Source organism: Miniopterus schreibersii, assembly GCF_964146895.1.
Source record: "Miniopterus schreibersii genome assembly, chromosome: 19".
NCBI classification, from domain to species: Eukaryota; Metazoa; Chordata; class Mammalia; order Chiroptera; family Miniopteridae; genus Miniopterus; species Miniopterus schreibersii.
The window spans coordinates 27,670,072-27,688,087 of record NC_138119.1 but is presented as its reverse complement, the minus strand read 5'-3'; the positions used below and the strand labels follow the sequence as shown (position 1 = coordinate 27,688,087).

Sequence of the window (18,016 nt, the reverse complement as noted above, 5' to 3'; positions counted from 1 at the left end):
TGACACACAGCCAAGTCTTCTTGCTTCCTGAGGGCTTGTGTGTCCCCAGGGACGTGTGCTCTGTTGTGTCCAGAAGAGATGGAGAGTCAAGAACAGATGGTACCCTGCAGAGCCCCTACTCACGGATGCAGGTCTCCTGAATGGGAGCACCAGGGCGCCGGTTCCGGAAATAGTGAAGCTGACACCGCTCGCAGTTCCTGCCCTCAGTGTGGTCCCGGCAGTTGTCACACACCCCTCCATATGCCCCCTGGCTGGTGGCAAACACAGCTGGATCGAAGTGACAGGTCTCTGAGTGGCCGTTGCAGTCACACCCTGAAAAAGGAGTTCCCAAGGTTGACGTTAGACCAGCACCTTTGCCATCTACAAAGCTCATCCCGTTACTTCACTGGCATCTCACAACTCTGCAATATGCTCAGGTCCGGGAAATGGGGAAACTGAGGCCCAGAAAGACTTGTGTAATTTATTTAAGGTTATATGGCCAGTAAAAAAGCAGAATAGAGTAAGAACTCAGGTCTCCTGACTCCGAGCGTGGGGACTAACCCAATAATAAAGTCCATGTTGGGCCAAAAAGAGTTCTTTGAATGGTCCATCCCAACCCTCCCCCATTGCCACCATGGATCTCCTGCTGGGTCACTGCTTCTCTCTGGGCTAGGGACCCCTGTTTCACTCAGTTATGCAAAGAAAGGCCCTGACTCTAGGGGACCAGCCTAAGCAGGAAACCAGATACACCCTACACAGGATAGGGCAAGTGAAGAGGCCAGAGAGGAAGGATCCAGAAGAAGCCGTGTGGCATCAAAGCGTGGACCAAGCCTGGTCTCTCTGGACCTGGCGAGGAGAAGGAAGGGGAGGCAGAGGGAGGTTGCAACCCAAATACTCTCTCCATCCCCACAGAGCAAGGAGAGCTTAAATTGCAGAACAGTTAGGATTAAGTTTAAATAAAGAATACATTCTCCCTGTGTCCCAGGAGAGGTCACTGAGGCCCAGTCATACTTTGGCATTCATGGGGATCCTGGTCATCCGCAGGTCTCCAGGGCTGATTGTTGTAGAAGGGTGCACAGCGTTCACAATTGGGGCCGGCAGTGTTGTGCTGGCAGACGCAGGCACCATGGACCTGGGGAGGGGCCATCAGCCATCAAGAACGGTTATCAAAGGAATGGCCCAGTATGGACCTGCCCTCTGCCCTCTGGCCCTCTTCCCAACACTCAGGGTCCAGCTCAGACCCCAGCTCTTCCAGTGTTCCTGTGTGTGTGTGTGTGTGTGTGTGTGTGTGTGTGTGTGTGTGCACGCACACACACGTCTGCACGGCTCCTCTAGCGAGGTGTCCACAAGCTCATTCCTTGCCCTTGGTCACCCCCGTGATGCCCAGTCCAGGGCAGCTCCCAGAAGGTACTCAGACATCCTTACTGCTAAACTGTGATTCTAGAAGCTTGTGGGTCCTCTAGAGATTTCTATTCCAACAATCTATGGCTGAGGTTGTTTGGCTAATGGCTGTGTAATGAATCCTTACTAGACTCGTTAAGGTACAAAAATAGAATAGCTATTGTGTGCTAATTGTCTTCCAAATTAAGACCAACACCCCCAGCCTGGCATTCAAGGGCCTGTATGTTTGTCCCATTCTCATCTGTACCCCCTCCGGACAGCACAGCCGAGCTGAGCTTCGGAGCAGCAACCTCCACAGGCCCCGCTTTCCTCACCTTTTGCCTTTACTGATGCCTTTCTTTCTGCCTGGAATACCTTTCTCTCCCTGGTCACCAACAGAACCTTGCTAGCTACAGTGGGACCTCCATCTCAGGCTCCCTGGTCCCTCCGGTTCCATGCATTTCAACCCTGAATGTGCTTTGGAATCATACAGGGAGCTTTTAAAAACATACCAACAACAGGCCCAATTCGGTCAGAATCTCAGGGACAAGGGCCAGGCACCAGGGCTTTTTAAAGCGGTGATTCCCTTGTGCAGCCAGATTTGAGAACCACGGGGGCTGGGCGTGCCCTCTCCCTGCCCTCCGGCCCACAGCACCTTGTATCCCCATCTGCAATCGCCTGTTCGGGTCCTTTGTCTTTGGGCCCTAACAGAGCACATATCCTCGGACCTGGCCTCTTTCTGGCCTCTTCTGCAGCCCAGGCCAAGAGCTGGGCTGGAAGTGGAGAGAATAAAGCTGACCGATGTTCATTTTGCCTGTATTTCCCTCTCAGGCCAGGTTACATGATTTCCTGGTGCCCACCTATGGGCAGGGCAAAGAGCGTGCTACCAGATGTTAACAGCACAGAAGCCCCAGGACAGCAAAATGCCAGGTCTCTCTGCTTCTTGGCCCAGGGTTCTCTACGGGTGGTTCTCAAGTTTGGTTTCACGACTAAAGCCCCTGGGTTGCTGGATAAGATGAGCCTCTCACCCCATCCCTGATGCATCCGACTCTGCTGGTCTGGGGCATCCGTGTTAGACTATCCTCTCACCCTGCCCCATCTCTCACCCCTGGGTGGGACTTCAGAGTCCCCGAGCTCTCAACCCTGGCAGTACATTAGGATAATCTCAAAGCTTCAAAAAACAAAGGTCTGGGCAATCTTTTTAGGAGACTATTCTGTGTGGCTGGAGTTGAGAAGCATGGCCCTAAGCTCCCCCACACCCACGCTTGTGCTTATGTGTAACTGAAAACACCAGGCTGCAAACCTAAGGAGTGCTACAAAATTCTCTTCTTTAAAATGATAATCGCCGACTTTTCTCACCATCGCTAAAATATTAAATACTCATAACTTAAATGTAGTGCCCACCCCACTTTACGGGAGCCTCACAGATGCCCTTAGTTGCTCTGGCCTTGCCCCTTCCCCTCCGTCCCTCCCACTCGACTGTCACCTGTACAGGGGTGGAGGGGCCAGCAGGGGCTCCGGGATCCGGGGCGCAGCGGTCAGCGTGGCCATGACAGAAGCAGCTCCCTCGCAGGCGCAGCTGGGACACTGCATAGTAGGCACTGGGGGGCAGGTAGCCCCTCTGGGGCACAGGGGCGAGCCTGGTGAAGTTGACTCTCAGGTTTGTGATCCCCCCCAGCTCTGAGAGGGGCAAACGCAGAAAGGAAGGGGTTGGGAAAAGACAATAAAGAAGCAATTAGAGGCAATTAGAGTCTCCACAGGCGAAGTGGAAAAGGGAAGAAATTCTGGTTTACCATCCTTTATTGCCTTTATAAGGTTATTCTAGGGCCCATCCTCAACCCTCCAAGGCAGAAAACACACACACACACACACACACTGCGAATCAGGCCTTTTGTGCCTCTGGGCTACCGCAGTGCCCCTGGGGGTAAGCAGGGCAAGTATTCAGTCCAGCCACGTTGTCCGAGCCATGAAAGACCAGAAAGGTTCCATGGCCTGGGTTCCAACCCTGCTTCGTTCTCTACCCACAGTCCCACAGGCTGGAGAGGTAGCCACACTGACCTTGAATTTTTTGACTTTGAGTTGCGGGAATCCCAGAGGCTAAATCCATAAGGTTAAGTTGGACCTAAGAGAGAAGAAAGAGGGAGGCACTGAGGAGGAGGTGGAATGTGTCCCCAGAAGTCTCCTTTCCATTCAGTGCCCCGCCCTCCCCATGCTACCCTTCTAACCTGGGCCCTGAGACCACCATGGATGTGAGGCCTGCCAACTGCCCTCGGGGAGTGAGATGGTCACTGGGCCCTAAATGACTGCGTGTGTGTGTACAAGCTCTCCTCTCCATCGAAAATATAGTGATCCCACGAATCTCTTGACTTCCTTGGGTCAGAAATTACATAGTAAGATATATAACATACATATAAGGGTTTAGGGAATACTAATTTTCCAAAACCCTGAGTGAATGAGAGGATCCAGAGCCCAGGATGCATGGATGTGGTGACTACTACCCTCTAGACCCCAATTTCGACTATGCTTTTTCTTTTTAATAAAAGTCATTTATTGGATGTGACTTTATCTCATATCCCAAGAAGAGTTTTTACATCAACCCTCCACAAGTCAGAAAAAAGTCCTGTATTTTAATCTGGGGCCTGGAGATTGTGGTCACTGTGATCTGGATGTGACTATAACCAAGGAGCAGCTGTTACAGCGAAGGGAAGAGATGCACTGTGTTCAGAGCAGGTGAACCTCTAAGCAGGCCCTGCAGATGAGAGCAGCTCCGAGGGCTCACCTAAGCCCGGGCCAGAGAAAGAACAAACAGCCTCCCACTGGCGATGGGGGAAGCAGTGATGACAGGAATGAAGGGATCTGACCCAGCTGGGAGGATTCGGGGAGAGGCATTTAGAGTTGTTTCTAGAGCAGGTTCTCATTTCCAGCTCAGGGTTTAAGTTTAGGGGACCTGGAGCTGTGGCTTATACCTGGATGCCCTCAAGGGCAAGGATGGGACGAGGTGAAGAGATTAAAAGGAAAAGTTCATTCTCTTGTTCAGCCCTACCGAGGTGAAAGCTGAGGTTGGATTAGATTTGTGTGATTTGCTCGCTGGACTCTAAGTAGCCATCTCAAAGTCCTTGCACTGGAGCAAACTCAGCTGTGCCAGCTCCACTATGGGGCCAGGCCAGCCCACGAGCCGCGGGAGAGGGGGCCATGGCAGAGGGCAGGGTTGGCTCCTGCGTGCATTCAACGTGTTTCTGAAATGCCCTTCCTGGGCAGCGAAGGGGACAATGAATGTTCTGAGGATGGAGAGCTCAGGAAAGACATCGAGGAGCACTGCCCAAGGGTATTCTTATCTCAAGAGTCTGGGTGAAGGTGTGAGCGATGCCATGTCAGAGACCTCGCCGTGGCTACATGTTCAGGGTCCCTTCTACTTACCCTGCCCCCATCTAGGTGCCCGTTAGTCCTCTGGGGCAGAGACCAGCACCGAGCATCCTGCCAGCTCTGAGGGTAGCCCTGGCGGACACGGGGGAAGGTGGACTTGCAGTCGGCAGCCAGGTACTGGTACACGTGCCAGGTCTTACCAAAGTCTGGGGAGCGCTCGATCAGCATCCCGGCAGGCATGGGCCCCTGCGGAGACACAGACAAGGTGAGGCCTGAGTGACTGAAGGAAGGAGAGGCACCTTGGGGACACAATCACAGAAACAGGTTTCTAAAGCCGTGCTGGGGACTGCTGTCCTGATCATTGTGGGATGCTTAGCACCATCCCTGACCTCTACTCACCAGACATACCCATAGTCATGACAACCAAAAATGTCTCCAGAAATTGCCAAATATCCTCTGGTTGAGAACCAATACCTTACACCAATACCTTGGGCCTGTCTTGTTCACAGTTGTCCATCCAACATGCAGCACATAGTAGGCGCTTAGAACACATTTGTTGAATGAATGGGTGAGTCTTTAGTCTGCTTCCTCCCTCCCCATTTATATCTGTAAACTTATCTCTCAGCAGTTTGCAGCCCTCCATGTCCCTGTGTCTCAACACCAACAACATTTCCCCCTCCGGACCCTATTTCCACTCCCTTGCCCTCTCCCCAGTCATACACCTTCTTGCCTCTTGTTGCTGGTCTTTGCTCTTTACTGTTCCCTTTGCCTGAATGAAGTTTGCCCTTCACCTGGCAATCACTGGTCTAGGAAAGTTTATCTTCCCTGGGTGGTACATTCTCTGACCCGCCCCCCACAAGACACAACAAGCTAGATGCCCCCCTCCCATGCTCCCCAGAACCTCTTGGCAATATCACAGCATGTACTAAGGCAACTCGAGGACCATGATTCAGCTTGACTCAGCTTTTATCCCTGAGACCTGGCACCAACCTAACATATACTCAGTGTTCTAAATGTCTGTAGCAAGGATGGGCAAATACATGGATGGGGGAGTGAGAATTAAACACTGAAACCAGCAGTATCCATCCCAGTGAAGGTTACCCTTCAGAGTTGTCACCTTAGAGCCTGGGCATTTACTCAACGACACTGGCATTTCTCATAACACGTGTGATCTTTTCTTGGAGTGAGGCTCTCAGAGCTCATTTCCTCAGTAACACGAGAAATTCGGTTCTATTGCTTTTTATACACAGCTCATTTTAACTCCCGAAAATGGCATCGCCCTCCCTGGTCATGTAATCTTAATAACCAAACTTGATTCTTGAATATTTGACTATTTCTGTGGAAACATAAAATCAAATCTCTTCTGAAGCAAACCAAAAAATGACCTGTCACGAATGAATAAACATTTTCCTCTGAAAGGACCACCTCGGAAGGCTGGTCTAACAGCGGAACCCGAAAGTACCCTGAGAGGTAACGGCGCTGAGTGAGTAGTCAGCTCACCAGAGGGGCCGCTCAGCTTACGTGGATGGATGGGCCAGTTCTTGGCTGTTTGTTAAACTCAATCTCATCAGCAAACTCATCGAAGCTGAGTACACCAAGAGCACACAACTATGTAAGTGACAGCCCAGTAGAACTGGCACTCGGCAGAGCTGAATCAATTAGAGGCGTTGAGGATGGGAAGGCAGAGAGAAAGTAGATATATAACCACTGCGGGGCAGAGACAGGGAGCCTGGAGTGGCAACTGTTCTCCCTGCAGTGGGACTTCTGCTGTCATCATGACATGGGCTCTGGGTAAGTGTCGCCCAGTCTGGGGAAGGGAGGCCCCCCCAGCCTGAGGTGCCATCCCCCCAGCCCAGGCAGACAAGAACTCTGCGCTCCCTGTGAGTCAGTTAGCATTGCCCAGGGTCCCCGCTCCTATCCCTTGCCGTTCCCAGGAAGCGCACCTTAAAATCCATCATGATGTCTTGGAGCTGGAATCTCCTGTCCAGGTCCAGCTGCAGAGAGACAGGGTTCACATCTGGAAGGACAAAAAGGAGAAACTTCAGACCAGAGAATTTCCACCTTCCCAGCCTGAAGAAGGCTCTGTACCATCCCAGCTCTGGGAAGTCAGAAACTCTCTGACCTCGATTCTCTTATTTCCCTCCCGGGGAGGAATGGTGCCAGCACGTTTCTACTTATATTATCTATTCAAGACCCTGTCTGGTTCTGGCCAAACTTCCTGCCCACCATGACTTGATGCCCCTGATACCTTAAAGGGGTTTCAACTTATCTATTCAACACAGACCTGTTCCCAAGCCTCAATTCCTTCAGCAAGCCCATTGCAGGTAAGTGGGGTGAAATACCTACAAAGTCTGAAAGACCTCACACTTGGAGGCAGAAGGTCTGCTGGTCAACCACCACGTCCCAGAGCCCTAAGAAATGCCTGGGAAACCCAAAGACTTCCCAGGCACCCTCCAGCCACCCCACGGTGGGAGCCTTCTCAAGCTTGGTCCCCTATAGGTGGCAGCCTTTACCGTTCTGTGACTGCCACCAGCGCGTGGGGCCTGAAGATGAAGCCACATTCTCCACTCGGTGACTGTTGTAATTGTGGGGCAACCTGGAGTCGCACTTGCAGCATTTCATCTGCCACTGTGGGGACAGGGAGACAGCAGACTCAGGGGTGGGGTCCAGATAGAATTCTCGTCTTGTACCTAAGAGCCCAAACACTCCCTCCACGGAAATCCTCCCCAGAGGGACCCACTGATTTCATTAATACACTTGAAAGGATTAACCTCTTAAAACAAGGATATTGGTCATCTTTTAATTTAATTCCTCTGTGTCCATCCTAAGACATAGCTAAGTGAATAGTAAGTAGATGTTAGGGTTGGGAATGACGTATGAGGTGGTAGAAAATCTTTGGTACGTGACATTGCCTTGAAGAGAAACTTAAAAATGGTGCCAAGAAAGAAAAACACACACATTAATTTTGCATCTATGTGCTAAATGCAGGCCACAGAGTTTTATATCTCATCTCACTTAATCCTGGCAGGCTGCAACCCAAGCATGTGCCCTGACTGGAAATCAAACCAAACCGTGACCTCCTGGTTCATAGGTCGACAGTCAACCATTGAGCCACACTGGCCAGGCACACTTTCTGAGCTCAGTTTTCCCCTCTGTAAATTGAATGTAGGTTAGAAGAGTCATTTAATCATTCAACAGATACTTACGTGTTAGCAGGTACTATGTGTTAGACCCTGCTCTGGCCTCTGGAGTTATAACAGTGAACACAACAAAGACCCTGCCGTCAGGGAGCCCACATTCTGGTAACATTCAGAGCATCTCTAGGGCTTTCCAATACTCATATCTGGGACCTGAGGCTCTTTCCCAAGTGTGGCCTTCCCTACCCAAAGGAGAAAACCTGGGGTCCTCAACCAAATAGGACTCTGTCAGTAGACAGTCCTGAATCCAGAAACGTACGCAACCCTGGGGCTGAGGACAATGACTCTTCCCATGAAGATCTGGGCCAAAGTGGGCAGCCAAGAAGGAAACAGCCCCACGGGGAGGGCCACAAAACCACACTTTTCCTGGTCTGCCTATGCGTGGAGTGAGACAAGAGACGGAAATGAACGCCATGGGCTCCACAGGGGGGCAGAAATCACCAAGAAAAAGAACATGGCCCTTGTTCTTTTGTGTGTGTGTGTGTGTGTGTGTGTGTGTGTGCGCGCGCGCGCGCGTACACATGGGTGCACACACACACCACCCCACAGAGAGAGTATAACCTTCTCCCAGCTGCCTCTTCAACACACATAAAATTGTTTTATCTGAGTACCCGTGGCCCCAAGCCTTGTGCCCAGAGTAAAGAACACTGTTGAGAGGGCTCCGGATTTACCCATAAGCAGAAGCAAGGCTTGGACAAGAGGCCCCCTGAGCGGCTGGTGGTCCTCCACACCCTCCACGCCTCTGCTTCCCCTCAGCCTCCTTCTCTGAGGTCTTCCAGCACTGCCCCTCCGCCCTGCCCAGGGAAGGTGAGAAGCTAACAAGGTGATGTCTGCTGAACTGATTAACCCGGCAGCTCAGTCCCAAAAGGATCGAGTTAATTAATATGTGACTTCGTTATAAAAACTCCTTGCCCAACACCATCTTTCCTCTCCACAGCTGACAGCTTGGAACAGTGGCCACAGGAGGGTGCCAGGTCCTGGCTCTCTGGGCCTCTGCTTTCCACCCCTTTCCAGCTCTCCCTTCCAATCTGCAAAGTAAGAGAATTGTTACCATCCTGGCCTGGGAGCTGTCCTCATCATGTCCAAAAATGCTTTTTTAAACAACAATTTTTGGACGTTTAATGCTCCAATAATGGTTGGCACGGGTGCCCTGCATAAAACAGCACCCACTGCCCTCCGCCCCTCTCTGTCCCTGTCCATCCCTTGCCTTGCCACATTTTTCTTCATAGTACATATCTCTACTTCACATACTGTGCATTTATTGTCTATTTATTTGCTCATAGTATTTGTTTATTGCCCCCCCCCCGGTAGAATGGATGGATACTCCATGAGGACAGAACTTGCTTGGAAAAGTACCTGGCACATAGAAGGCCCTCGATAAAGACTTACTGAGTGAACAGTAAACGCTCAATAGTGCCAACATTTTCATTTTCATTATCACCAGACATTCCTTCCTGCACTCAGGAGGGGTGGGAGTGTGAGGAGGTAATGAAACATCAATAGTGAGGAATGGAGAGCCTGCCATGTGCCAGGTACTGCATTAGGAGTCTCAGTACAATAACTTATTTAAGCCTCACAACAACCCTATGTGGTAAGTGGTATGATTCCCATTTTACATATGAGAACACTGAGGCTCACAGAGGTCATGTGACTCTCCTGTTGACTGATAGGCAGTGTCAGCACCAGAATCAGAGAAGGACCCTTCCCTCCTCTGTCTTCTCTCTCCCACCCCCTCTCTCTCACACTCTTTCTCTCTCTCTCTCTCTCTCTCCCCCTTCTTTCCTCCGTTCCTGCCATCTCTCATTTCTACTACAAACCAGCTGGGTGCAAAGACATCAGGGAAAACTTGATCAAGGGGGACAATGTCTGTTTCACCCAAAGGCCTCCTCTGACCCTGAAGCTGACCATGGGGGAAGCTAAGGCAGAGACCGACACTTGGGAAGGAAGCCGGCTTCTCAGATTGACCCGCTCAGTTAACACGGAGACTGTAGATCTGTCCGTGACTGAAATAACTACGTGGGCCCTGAAATAATCCTTTCTGGGCAAGAGAAGCCTCTTGCTGGAATCCGACTCTCCTGCAGAACCCTAATTTGGCTCTGGCAGAGAACATGCCCTTCTCCCCACTCTGCCCAGCTTCTCAGGGGCAGACTTTCCCACTCGCCACCCTCTGTCTGCACTCAGCCCACGTCCCACAGAGAGACCAGGGCCAGCTGTCTTCCGGTGGCCTGTCACCAGAGCTCTCTCTCCAGCCCTGCTGGGAGCTGGTCCCAGCCTGCTCCCCGGCCAAGAGAGCGGCAGGAACACGGCTCTGTCTTTCCTTGGGACATGGGACACAGGGGCTAGAACAGCTCAACCCGGGACTTTGAATATCCTTGATGTTCCCAAATGATGGAACATTATGTAACTTTAAAATACTACTGAGAGAAATATGGGGGAAATGCTTACATTATAATGTTTTATGAAAAAAGTTGGGCATAAATTTGTATATACATCATGATCTCAAAACTACATATATTTTAAAGAAATAGAAAAGTGTTTGGAAGGAAATACATCAATGTTATAAAATTGCTGATATTCAGTCATTTTTACCTACAAAGAATGGCAACTACAAACAGTTTAACCTAATATCTCTGGGAAATAAGATTATAGGCAACTTTTCTTCCATCTTTGTAATTTTTTAATAATTTAAACCTTTCATACTTTGGATATACATTAACTTTTATACTCAAGAAAATAGGCATTACTGTAAAATAAAACAAACTAAAAATGTCCCAGGTGCTCATCGTGGGCTTGTTACCCTGCCTCCTCCCATAGTCCTCACAGTCTGGGGTCCCCATGCCTTCCCCACCTTCCTTCCACGTGTGCAGGCGCAATGGAGGGATCAGATGGCCTCGTGCACTAAATCTATGTGCTGCTTATCATAGTAACACTGCTAAAGGAGAGATTTGTCTCAATCCTTAGAGACAGGTGAAGCAGCAGGCTCGGGACAGGTATTTTAAGTAGCTTTGCTTGTCAACTGGCTAGCTGGGTGGTGGCCCAAAATAGGCCAGCTCATGGCAGAAGCCCACATGAAGACAAGCTGTTAATTCCTTCTTTCTTCATGGGCCTCAGTTTCCCTTTCTGTTTTATTCTTGCATGCCTCCATGCTCTGTGTGCGTGTGTGCGTGTGTGTGTGTGTGCACGTGCATGATTCTCAAGGCAAGGCATGTGCTACGTGCCTCTGTCTCTCCCAGTGATGGGACCTCTCAGCTGCAGCTGCTCCCTCTCTGGGGTCACTTGGCTGGCATCTTCCTGGCTGTGCTGCCTCAGAGACATAGCGTTATTATCAATCCAGCCTGTCAGGCCTACAGCCAGTTTGGCTCCTGCTTGCTCTCCATCTGGAAAGGCTGAGCTTCTTTCCTTATCCTGGAGCCTTCTAGAAGCTCAGCTCAGTCTGGCTAGAAGACAAGCCCTCCCAGAGAGCTCAGGGAGGGCAAAGGAGAAAGCAAGAGCCAGCAAGGGCCTGAATCACAGTGGAGAGGGGTGGGGAGAGGACAGTAATGCAAAGCAAAGCTCTGTGTCTTTGCAGAACACAGCTAATTCCGGGGGGGGGGGGGGGATAGAAAAATAAGCTCTGCCTAGACATGGCCCAGCTCCCACCCACGAGCAAGCCAGAGGCCACCTGTGTCTATATAAGGAGCTACAGTCAGGGTCATGGCAGCCAGGGCCAAAAGAAAGAAAGCCAGGACCAAAAAAAAAGAAAAAAAATCCAGCTCCCTGCAAGGGAAAAAACATTCCCTCCACTTCGGCTTCCTCATTGGTTAAACACAAGGGTGGGATGAGATGATGAAGCTCCTTCTTGCTCTAGCATTCTGTTAGAATTCTCCCCCACTCCACCCAGCTTATCAGCTCGGAAGTTAGACACTCCAAACGAGAAAGTGAAGGAAGCAAGAGAAATATAAGCCATTGGCCAGACCCCATACTGGAGAAACACAGGGAAAGAAAAGGCCCTTAAAGGCCTTTGGCCAGCAAGGCCTCCATTAGACCACACTGGGATCTGCCGGTCACTTCTATGTCCATGGATATTGCCAGCAAAGGTCAAAAGTCAGGGCCTGCTGGGGTGTGGGAGGAAGGATTGCCCTAATGCCATGAGGAACATTTTGGCCAAAGCCTTAACTCTACACCACCCTTATCTCTATCCAAACTCAGTTCAGAAAGGTCACTTTCTGAAGCCGATTAGAGATGATGTGTACCACCCATCCAGAAATCACACTGCACCACGCTCTCCCCTGAGCACTGTGCTTGTTACCTCATTTCATCCTTCCAAAACCTCCGAGGTAGGTGTATTCTATTAAATGGTGGGTGCACTCATTTCACAGATTAGGAAAGGAAGTCTCAGAGAAGTGAAGAAATGTGTCCAAGTAAAGAGAGCTGGGAAGAGAGGAAGCAGGGATTTTTGCTCCAGGCTACCTGCCTCCAAATCTTCCTGTCCTGTTCTGATTCAAGAGACACAGTGGTCATTTGGCAACCATGGAAAATTGCAGGGACTGAAATTAGTTGTCAAGATGCTCTCTCTCTTCTGCCCTGGGAAGGGTAGCCTCAACCCCAGCCCAGACCAATAAAGAAAGAGGTGTCCCCTAGACCTCAGTGCAGAGAGTTGGCTCGTATGCCTGGACCTCTGCAGGCTCTACCAGTGACAATGTTTCCTACAGTCCCTGATCACAAAAAAACAAAGTAGGTCTTCAAGAAATTTCCCAGACACTTCTAGTGACCTGAATCCCTGGAGCAATGGGGTGAAAGGTCAGGCTTGCAAACCTGTGAGGCCACTCAGGTTTGTGTCCAGGCCTTCCCATCACACCTTTCCCCTCTTGTCTCTCTTTTTAGCTCCATAAGTCACACTCCTCAGCCCTTAACAACTAGGACCCAAGAATCTCACATTCCACCAACCCAAGTTTTGCGCCCCTCTGATAGCAACTCTTTTTCTCAACGCCCCTTTCTATTTTCTTCTATCTCCTCAAAATTTACTCATCCTGGGTCTTACTCTCTTGGGACCCTTTGCAAGAGCCACAGCTGACTTTCTCATAAGCAGACCCTTGCTGAGATATAAACAGTTGACAGTAGATGAATATGGTGCCTTTTCCCAAGGTGGTTTGCATTTTAAACAAGGAACTCAACAATGTTTCATCCACAGGAGTGAATCCCCAGTGGTTAGAGCTTTGAGGGTTTCGGACCTGCTGAGGACTTCTGGGAAACAGGGGAGCAGATACTTTGGTCGACCAGTCTCAAAGTCCTCTGAGAGCAAGGAGAACGAGACTCTCAAGACCTACATGAACACTGTCGTTTTCCTGCCCACTCGCCACGCCAAAGGTCAAGAAAACAGACAATCCTTAAAGAAAGAAGCGGTTGTTGGGTGTGTGCATGTGGGTGTGGGTGCACTCAAGAGCACGTGTCGGGGGGAGACGTCATCTGGCTACTGCTCCTCAGATTGTTTCCAAGAGACAGAAATGACAGCCGTTGGGTTTCCCCAGTTAATTGACCTGAGGAATGCACTGTGTAAGACTGTTATATGGCAGCTGGGTAATTAAGTTTTCCCCCAATAAGGGAGTGAGCAGGGGGGTAAATAAAGCATTTGGGGGAGCAGATACAACATTGGAAGGGACACTGTCAGGAGCAGAAATAGGGCTGGAAAACTCCCAGGTGAAGCCCACTGGTTCCTGAGGAGTGTGCACCAGCCTGGAGATGACCAAAGGGCATGGCTCAGGCTCTGCCAGTGCTCACCTGAGAAAGAACACAGCAGACCCTCAAGGTCGCACACAGCCCAGCCAAGTCCAAGAAGCTGGCAGAGATACCAGAGCTGAACAAATGCAATGGTTGACTAACCCAACTCTTTGATTTCATAAATGAGGAAACAGTGGTCTAGAGATAAGCCACAGCCCTTGTAAGGTCATGTTTCTATTCTAAGTGTCAGAGCCAGGACCAGAACAAGAGCCTTCACCCCTAGTCATGTGGGTGTGGGTGCAGACCATGACTGCCTCCAGATTCTCTATCACCCACCGCAAATCGCTGTCACCTCGGAGGCAGAGCGTGGGATGGCCCAAGTATGCGAGTGTGTATCCTGACTGGGGAAGAAATGCTCAGGAGAGTGATTCACAGATGGGGCGGTCTCTGTGTGCAGACACTGGTCCCAGAGGTGGATGGGAAAGAGATGAAACATTTAGCATCCTCCAGGCACCACACCAGTGGTCATGTGGCTCATTTGTTTATACGGTCCTCACAACAACTTACTGAAGCAATACCGTCATTACTTCCATTTTCCAAATGAGGAACTGAGGCTCAGGGAAAGCACAGCGAGAACAAGAGTAGGGGCATGTCACAGACATTTCATTCATGCTTGAGCTTTAGAAGACAATGGTGCAATGAGGTTACCCAGAGGTTATCTAGAAGCTAGAAGAAAGAGAACAAGGGGACAGGATGGTACTGCAGCCTCAGGCCATTTAGTAAAAAAAAAAGCCTGAGTCTAAGCCCAGACAGCTAATGGGTAGTCAAGGTAGGCAGCCTCGAAGTGGGTGGGGAGGAGACCACAGGCAAAGCTGGCCAAGTTCTATGACCATAGGAAGGGTTGCAATATGGACCCCAAACCTACCGAAGCTAGCCTTCGAGGCCAGTAGGATTTAGCCACTGAGATAAAATTAGGCAGAGAAAGTAACATGTCAGCAGGCTAAGATGGCCCACAAAAAAGGGGACATACTCTGAGATTAGAAGCTGGGACAGACAGTTTTGGAACTGGAAGGGGTCCCACTGGCTCCTGCAACTCCTATTCCACTGAGTCCCCCTGGAGCTGGGGGTGGGGAGTGAGCATTGCAAAACTGTCCAAGGTCATTAATCCCCATGGCACCTGCATCAGTGCCAGGTCAGTGGGGAGGCAGCAGGTGCTGGGTGATCTTGTACAGAGCTCAGGGCTCACAATGTGACCCCTGTATGGAAATAGAACAGATGCCAACCAGAGGCATTGATTTAAGGAAGGTGTGTAGATGGGGGTGGGGGCTGGTAGAGAGGAGTAAGGGGAGAGGGGAAGGAGGGAGAGGGGAGGGGGAGACAACTAGCAATGCAGCTGTGTGTCATGCCACCCTCATTTCCAGCTGGGGTGGCCAGTACACCCTCCCACCTTTAACTGCACAACAAACTCAACACCTATGTGGTGTCATCAGAAGCTGGGGGTCCCAGCACACACCTCCCAGTAGCTCATGGGGATAACAAGAGTTACCTCATGGAGTATTGTGAAAAATTAACTGAGATAATTTATATAAAACTCTTAGTATGATGCCTGGGATGAATAATATGTGCTTAATAAATTATAGCTGCTATAATATCTAATCATAAAATAAGCTTAAAAACTGAAATTAGGACTCAGCAGAGTTAAATCTGGGTCCCTGATTTTCATCACCCAGCCACTGCTGCACCCAGCAAGGGCTCAGGGCACATTGTATGAAGGGAGTATCTGTGCCTTCAGCGTGTGGGTTCACTGCTGGCAACCACGGCCTCTAGAAAGTTAGACAGGTAAGGGAGAGGGAAAGTGAAATCAGACAAGAACAGAGAAGTGGGTAGGGGAGAGAAGCTGGCTCTCAGAAGTCAGCTCATTCCCAAAGAGAGTTGGAGCCAGGAGCGACCCTAAAGACCATTTCATCTGACACTCACTCACAAAAGGGAAAACTGAGACTTAGAGAGGGTAATATCTGATCACACCACAAACGAGTGGTAGTCCTGGGGTTACACCCTGCACTCAAGATGCCCTACCCTCTACTCTTTCCAAGAGGGTGCATGGATCTACTCCCCTTTTAGAAAAAGAAAAAAGAGCCAATGTTTCTCAACTCGTGTAGTACCAAAATAGCTGAGATTTATCTATCCCCAGGGTTGCAAAAGTCTAGACTTCTCTTTTGCAAGCACCCCGTTTTGCTCTCGAGGGGCGACTTAAAAGCAGGGAAGGCAAAGTTGGCTCCTTGGGGCATCCAAGGAGGGCAGGCCAAGGTGAAGCTCAAAGCCCCAGATCTAGAGGGAGAGAGGCTATCCAGACAGGGCTGGGCTGAGGGGACGGCCCAGCACAGGGGGCTCTGATTTCTCCTTGGTTCCTCTCTCAGAAAGCAGGTCAGCCTAAGGAAAGAAATCAGAGGTCTCCCTGAAATTTCTAGACATGGCTCAGTGGCACAGGATTCTGAGAGTGTGTGGGAAGGGACAGCCAAAGTCATTCTATTGCCCAGAAAGCTCAATACTGCCAGGTCCCTCGATGCTTGTGGAGTAATCTGGGCCTCGGGGAGGACTCGCCTGATGCTGGCCATCTTGCCCAACACTGTCAGACGGGTTTTCCCGTATCCAACTGGGTGAGATGCAGAAACCACAGCCATCTCTGCTCAGCACATTCAAAGGACAACTCAATACCATCTGTGATTAAAAGTTGCCAAAAGAACATCGAGGACTAGAAGGACAGCAAGGCTCAGAGGCGGTATCAGATACATCACCATGGTACTCAGATACACCATGGAATATTCTAGAAAGAGGAAACCACAGATAACCCAAGTCTCCTTCATGGCAATCAATATTTCTCACTCCCTTTCTCTCTCTGTCTCCCCCCTCCCCCCCCAAAGGCTGCAGAGACTCAGGGCAAACCACACCCTCACCCTTTCCTTCATCCAAACCTGTATTTTGAGGGCAGAAAAATAGTCCAATGAGTTAAGGGGCTGGGAAACAAGAAAACACTGAATGATTTCAACCATGGTGAACATGAGGAGCAAAGAAAGATCCCAACCTTGTTGAAGTTCCTACAAAAAAGCTCCTGAGGCAATGTAGAAAGAGAAATCTGAAAGAAAACTCACGACAGCTCTTTGAACAAATCAGTTGCCTATATAGGCCATGTCCACTGATGTAGCTCGAAGAGCTGGAGCTCCTGGATTCGCTCAGCTCATTTTCTCCCTTGTCAGCTGCGTCCCTGAACCTACTTGCTAACCTCAAGTCACTTCCTCATTTATTTCACTGATCTACATCCTTTAACAACAGTTTGAATGTTCCCCACTTTGCCTGGGGTGATAAACACATGGACCAAGGAGGCTGAGAGGTAAGAAAGTTGGATCTTCATCCATGATCATTGCAAAGCATAGAAGGTAAACTCCAGCCTACAGTCGTATTTTCTCCTGCTAGCTCTGTCCACAGCCATACCCCAACACTGGCCAAGGAGATTATGGCAGTAGAATTACCAGCCCCTGGCAGGACACAAGCCAGTGCATGTATCCTAGCACCTGTGCTCCACAGGCCTTGACTCTGTCCACCAAGAATGGCACAGCAGACTCCACATATAAAGCATCGATATTTATGTGATTGCCCATCTCTAAGACTTAAATGACTGTCCTGCCCATGCCAGGGGCTGAGAAAAGACTCCAGTTTTATGGAGCAGAAGAGAGAAAAGAGCTATTCAGCTACTTATGAGTACATTTTCTCTTGTCCAGCCTTATATTTTTCTTGCACCCCCCCCATAGGGCAGGGGGCTGGGCCTGTAGCAAGTACACTCTAAGTATTCAGTGAATGAATACTTAGAGGCTCACCCACCCCACCCCACCCACCTCGCCTTCCTCCAGCCCTGGGGGCGAGGAACTAGAGCCTACCTCGCCATACTGCGTGCAGTAGGTCTCAGGCCTGGTCAGTCCACAGGTGGATGAAGCTCGGAGATACCGGGTCCTTCCAATGAGCAGGTCCCCAACAGGTGGATAGCAGGCCCCACGGGAGCAGGTTTGCTGGGCACACAGGAGGCTGGGCAAGACTGAAATCACAGGGGTGCTGGGGTTCAGGCTGAGAGGAGAGTGTCTAGACAGCTACCCCTGAGTCCCTCAGAGAAGCAGACATCGACAAGACTAGACCCTCGCCTCTCTCCTGCTCACACTCGCTGGTAAAGGTAATTATAGTAATCCTGAGGCTGCTGGGTAAAAAAGCTGATTTCATATTCTGAAACCCCCAACTTAAAAGATAAAAAGCACTGGCAACCAATATCCATGGATGAGCCTGAAATTTGGTATCCATATGTGGCTTTCGAATCAAGCTTCAGACACACGCTGAGCCACCAGGACACAGTCTTC

The 18,016-nt window shown here is 50.1% G+C and overlaps 1 protein-coding gene across 3 annotated transcripts in view; it reads right to left on the bottom strand.

The window, feature by feature from the left end:
• Positions 1-18,016, bottom strand: part of LAMB3 (laminin subunit beta 3) — a 53,758-nt gene that overhangs the window by 14,823 nt on the left and 20,919 nt on the right. For all 3 annotated transcript variants that reach the window (XM_081122171.1, XM_081122172.1, XM_081122173.1), the window contains 8 exons: positions 17,549-17,703; positions 7,236-7,350; positions 6,666-6,739; positions 4,777-4,968; positions 3,418-3,481; positions 2,846-3,039; positions 991-1,111; positions 124-312 (listed from right to left, as the gene is read on the bottom strand). In XM_081122171.1, coding sequence (XP_080978297.1) covers positions 124-312; positions 991-1,111; positions 2,846-3,039; positions 3,418-3,481; positions 4,777-4,968; positions 6,666-6,739; positions 7,236-7,350; positions 17,549-17,703 — 1,104 coding nt within the window. The remainder of the gene's footprint in view (positions 1-123; positions 313-990; positions 1,112-2,845; positions 3,040-3,417; positions 3,482-4,776; positions 4,969-6,665; positions 6,740-7,235; positions 7,351-17,548; positions 17,704-18,016) is intronic.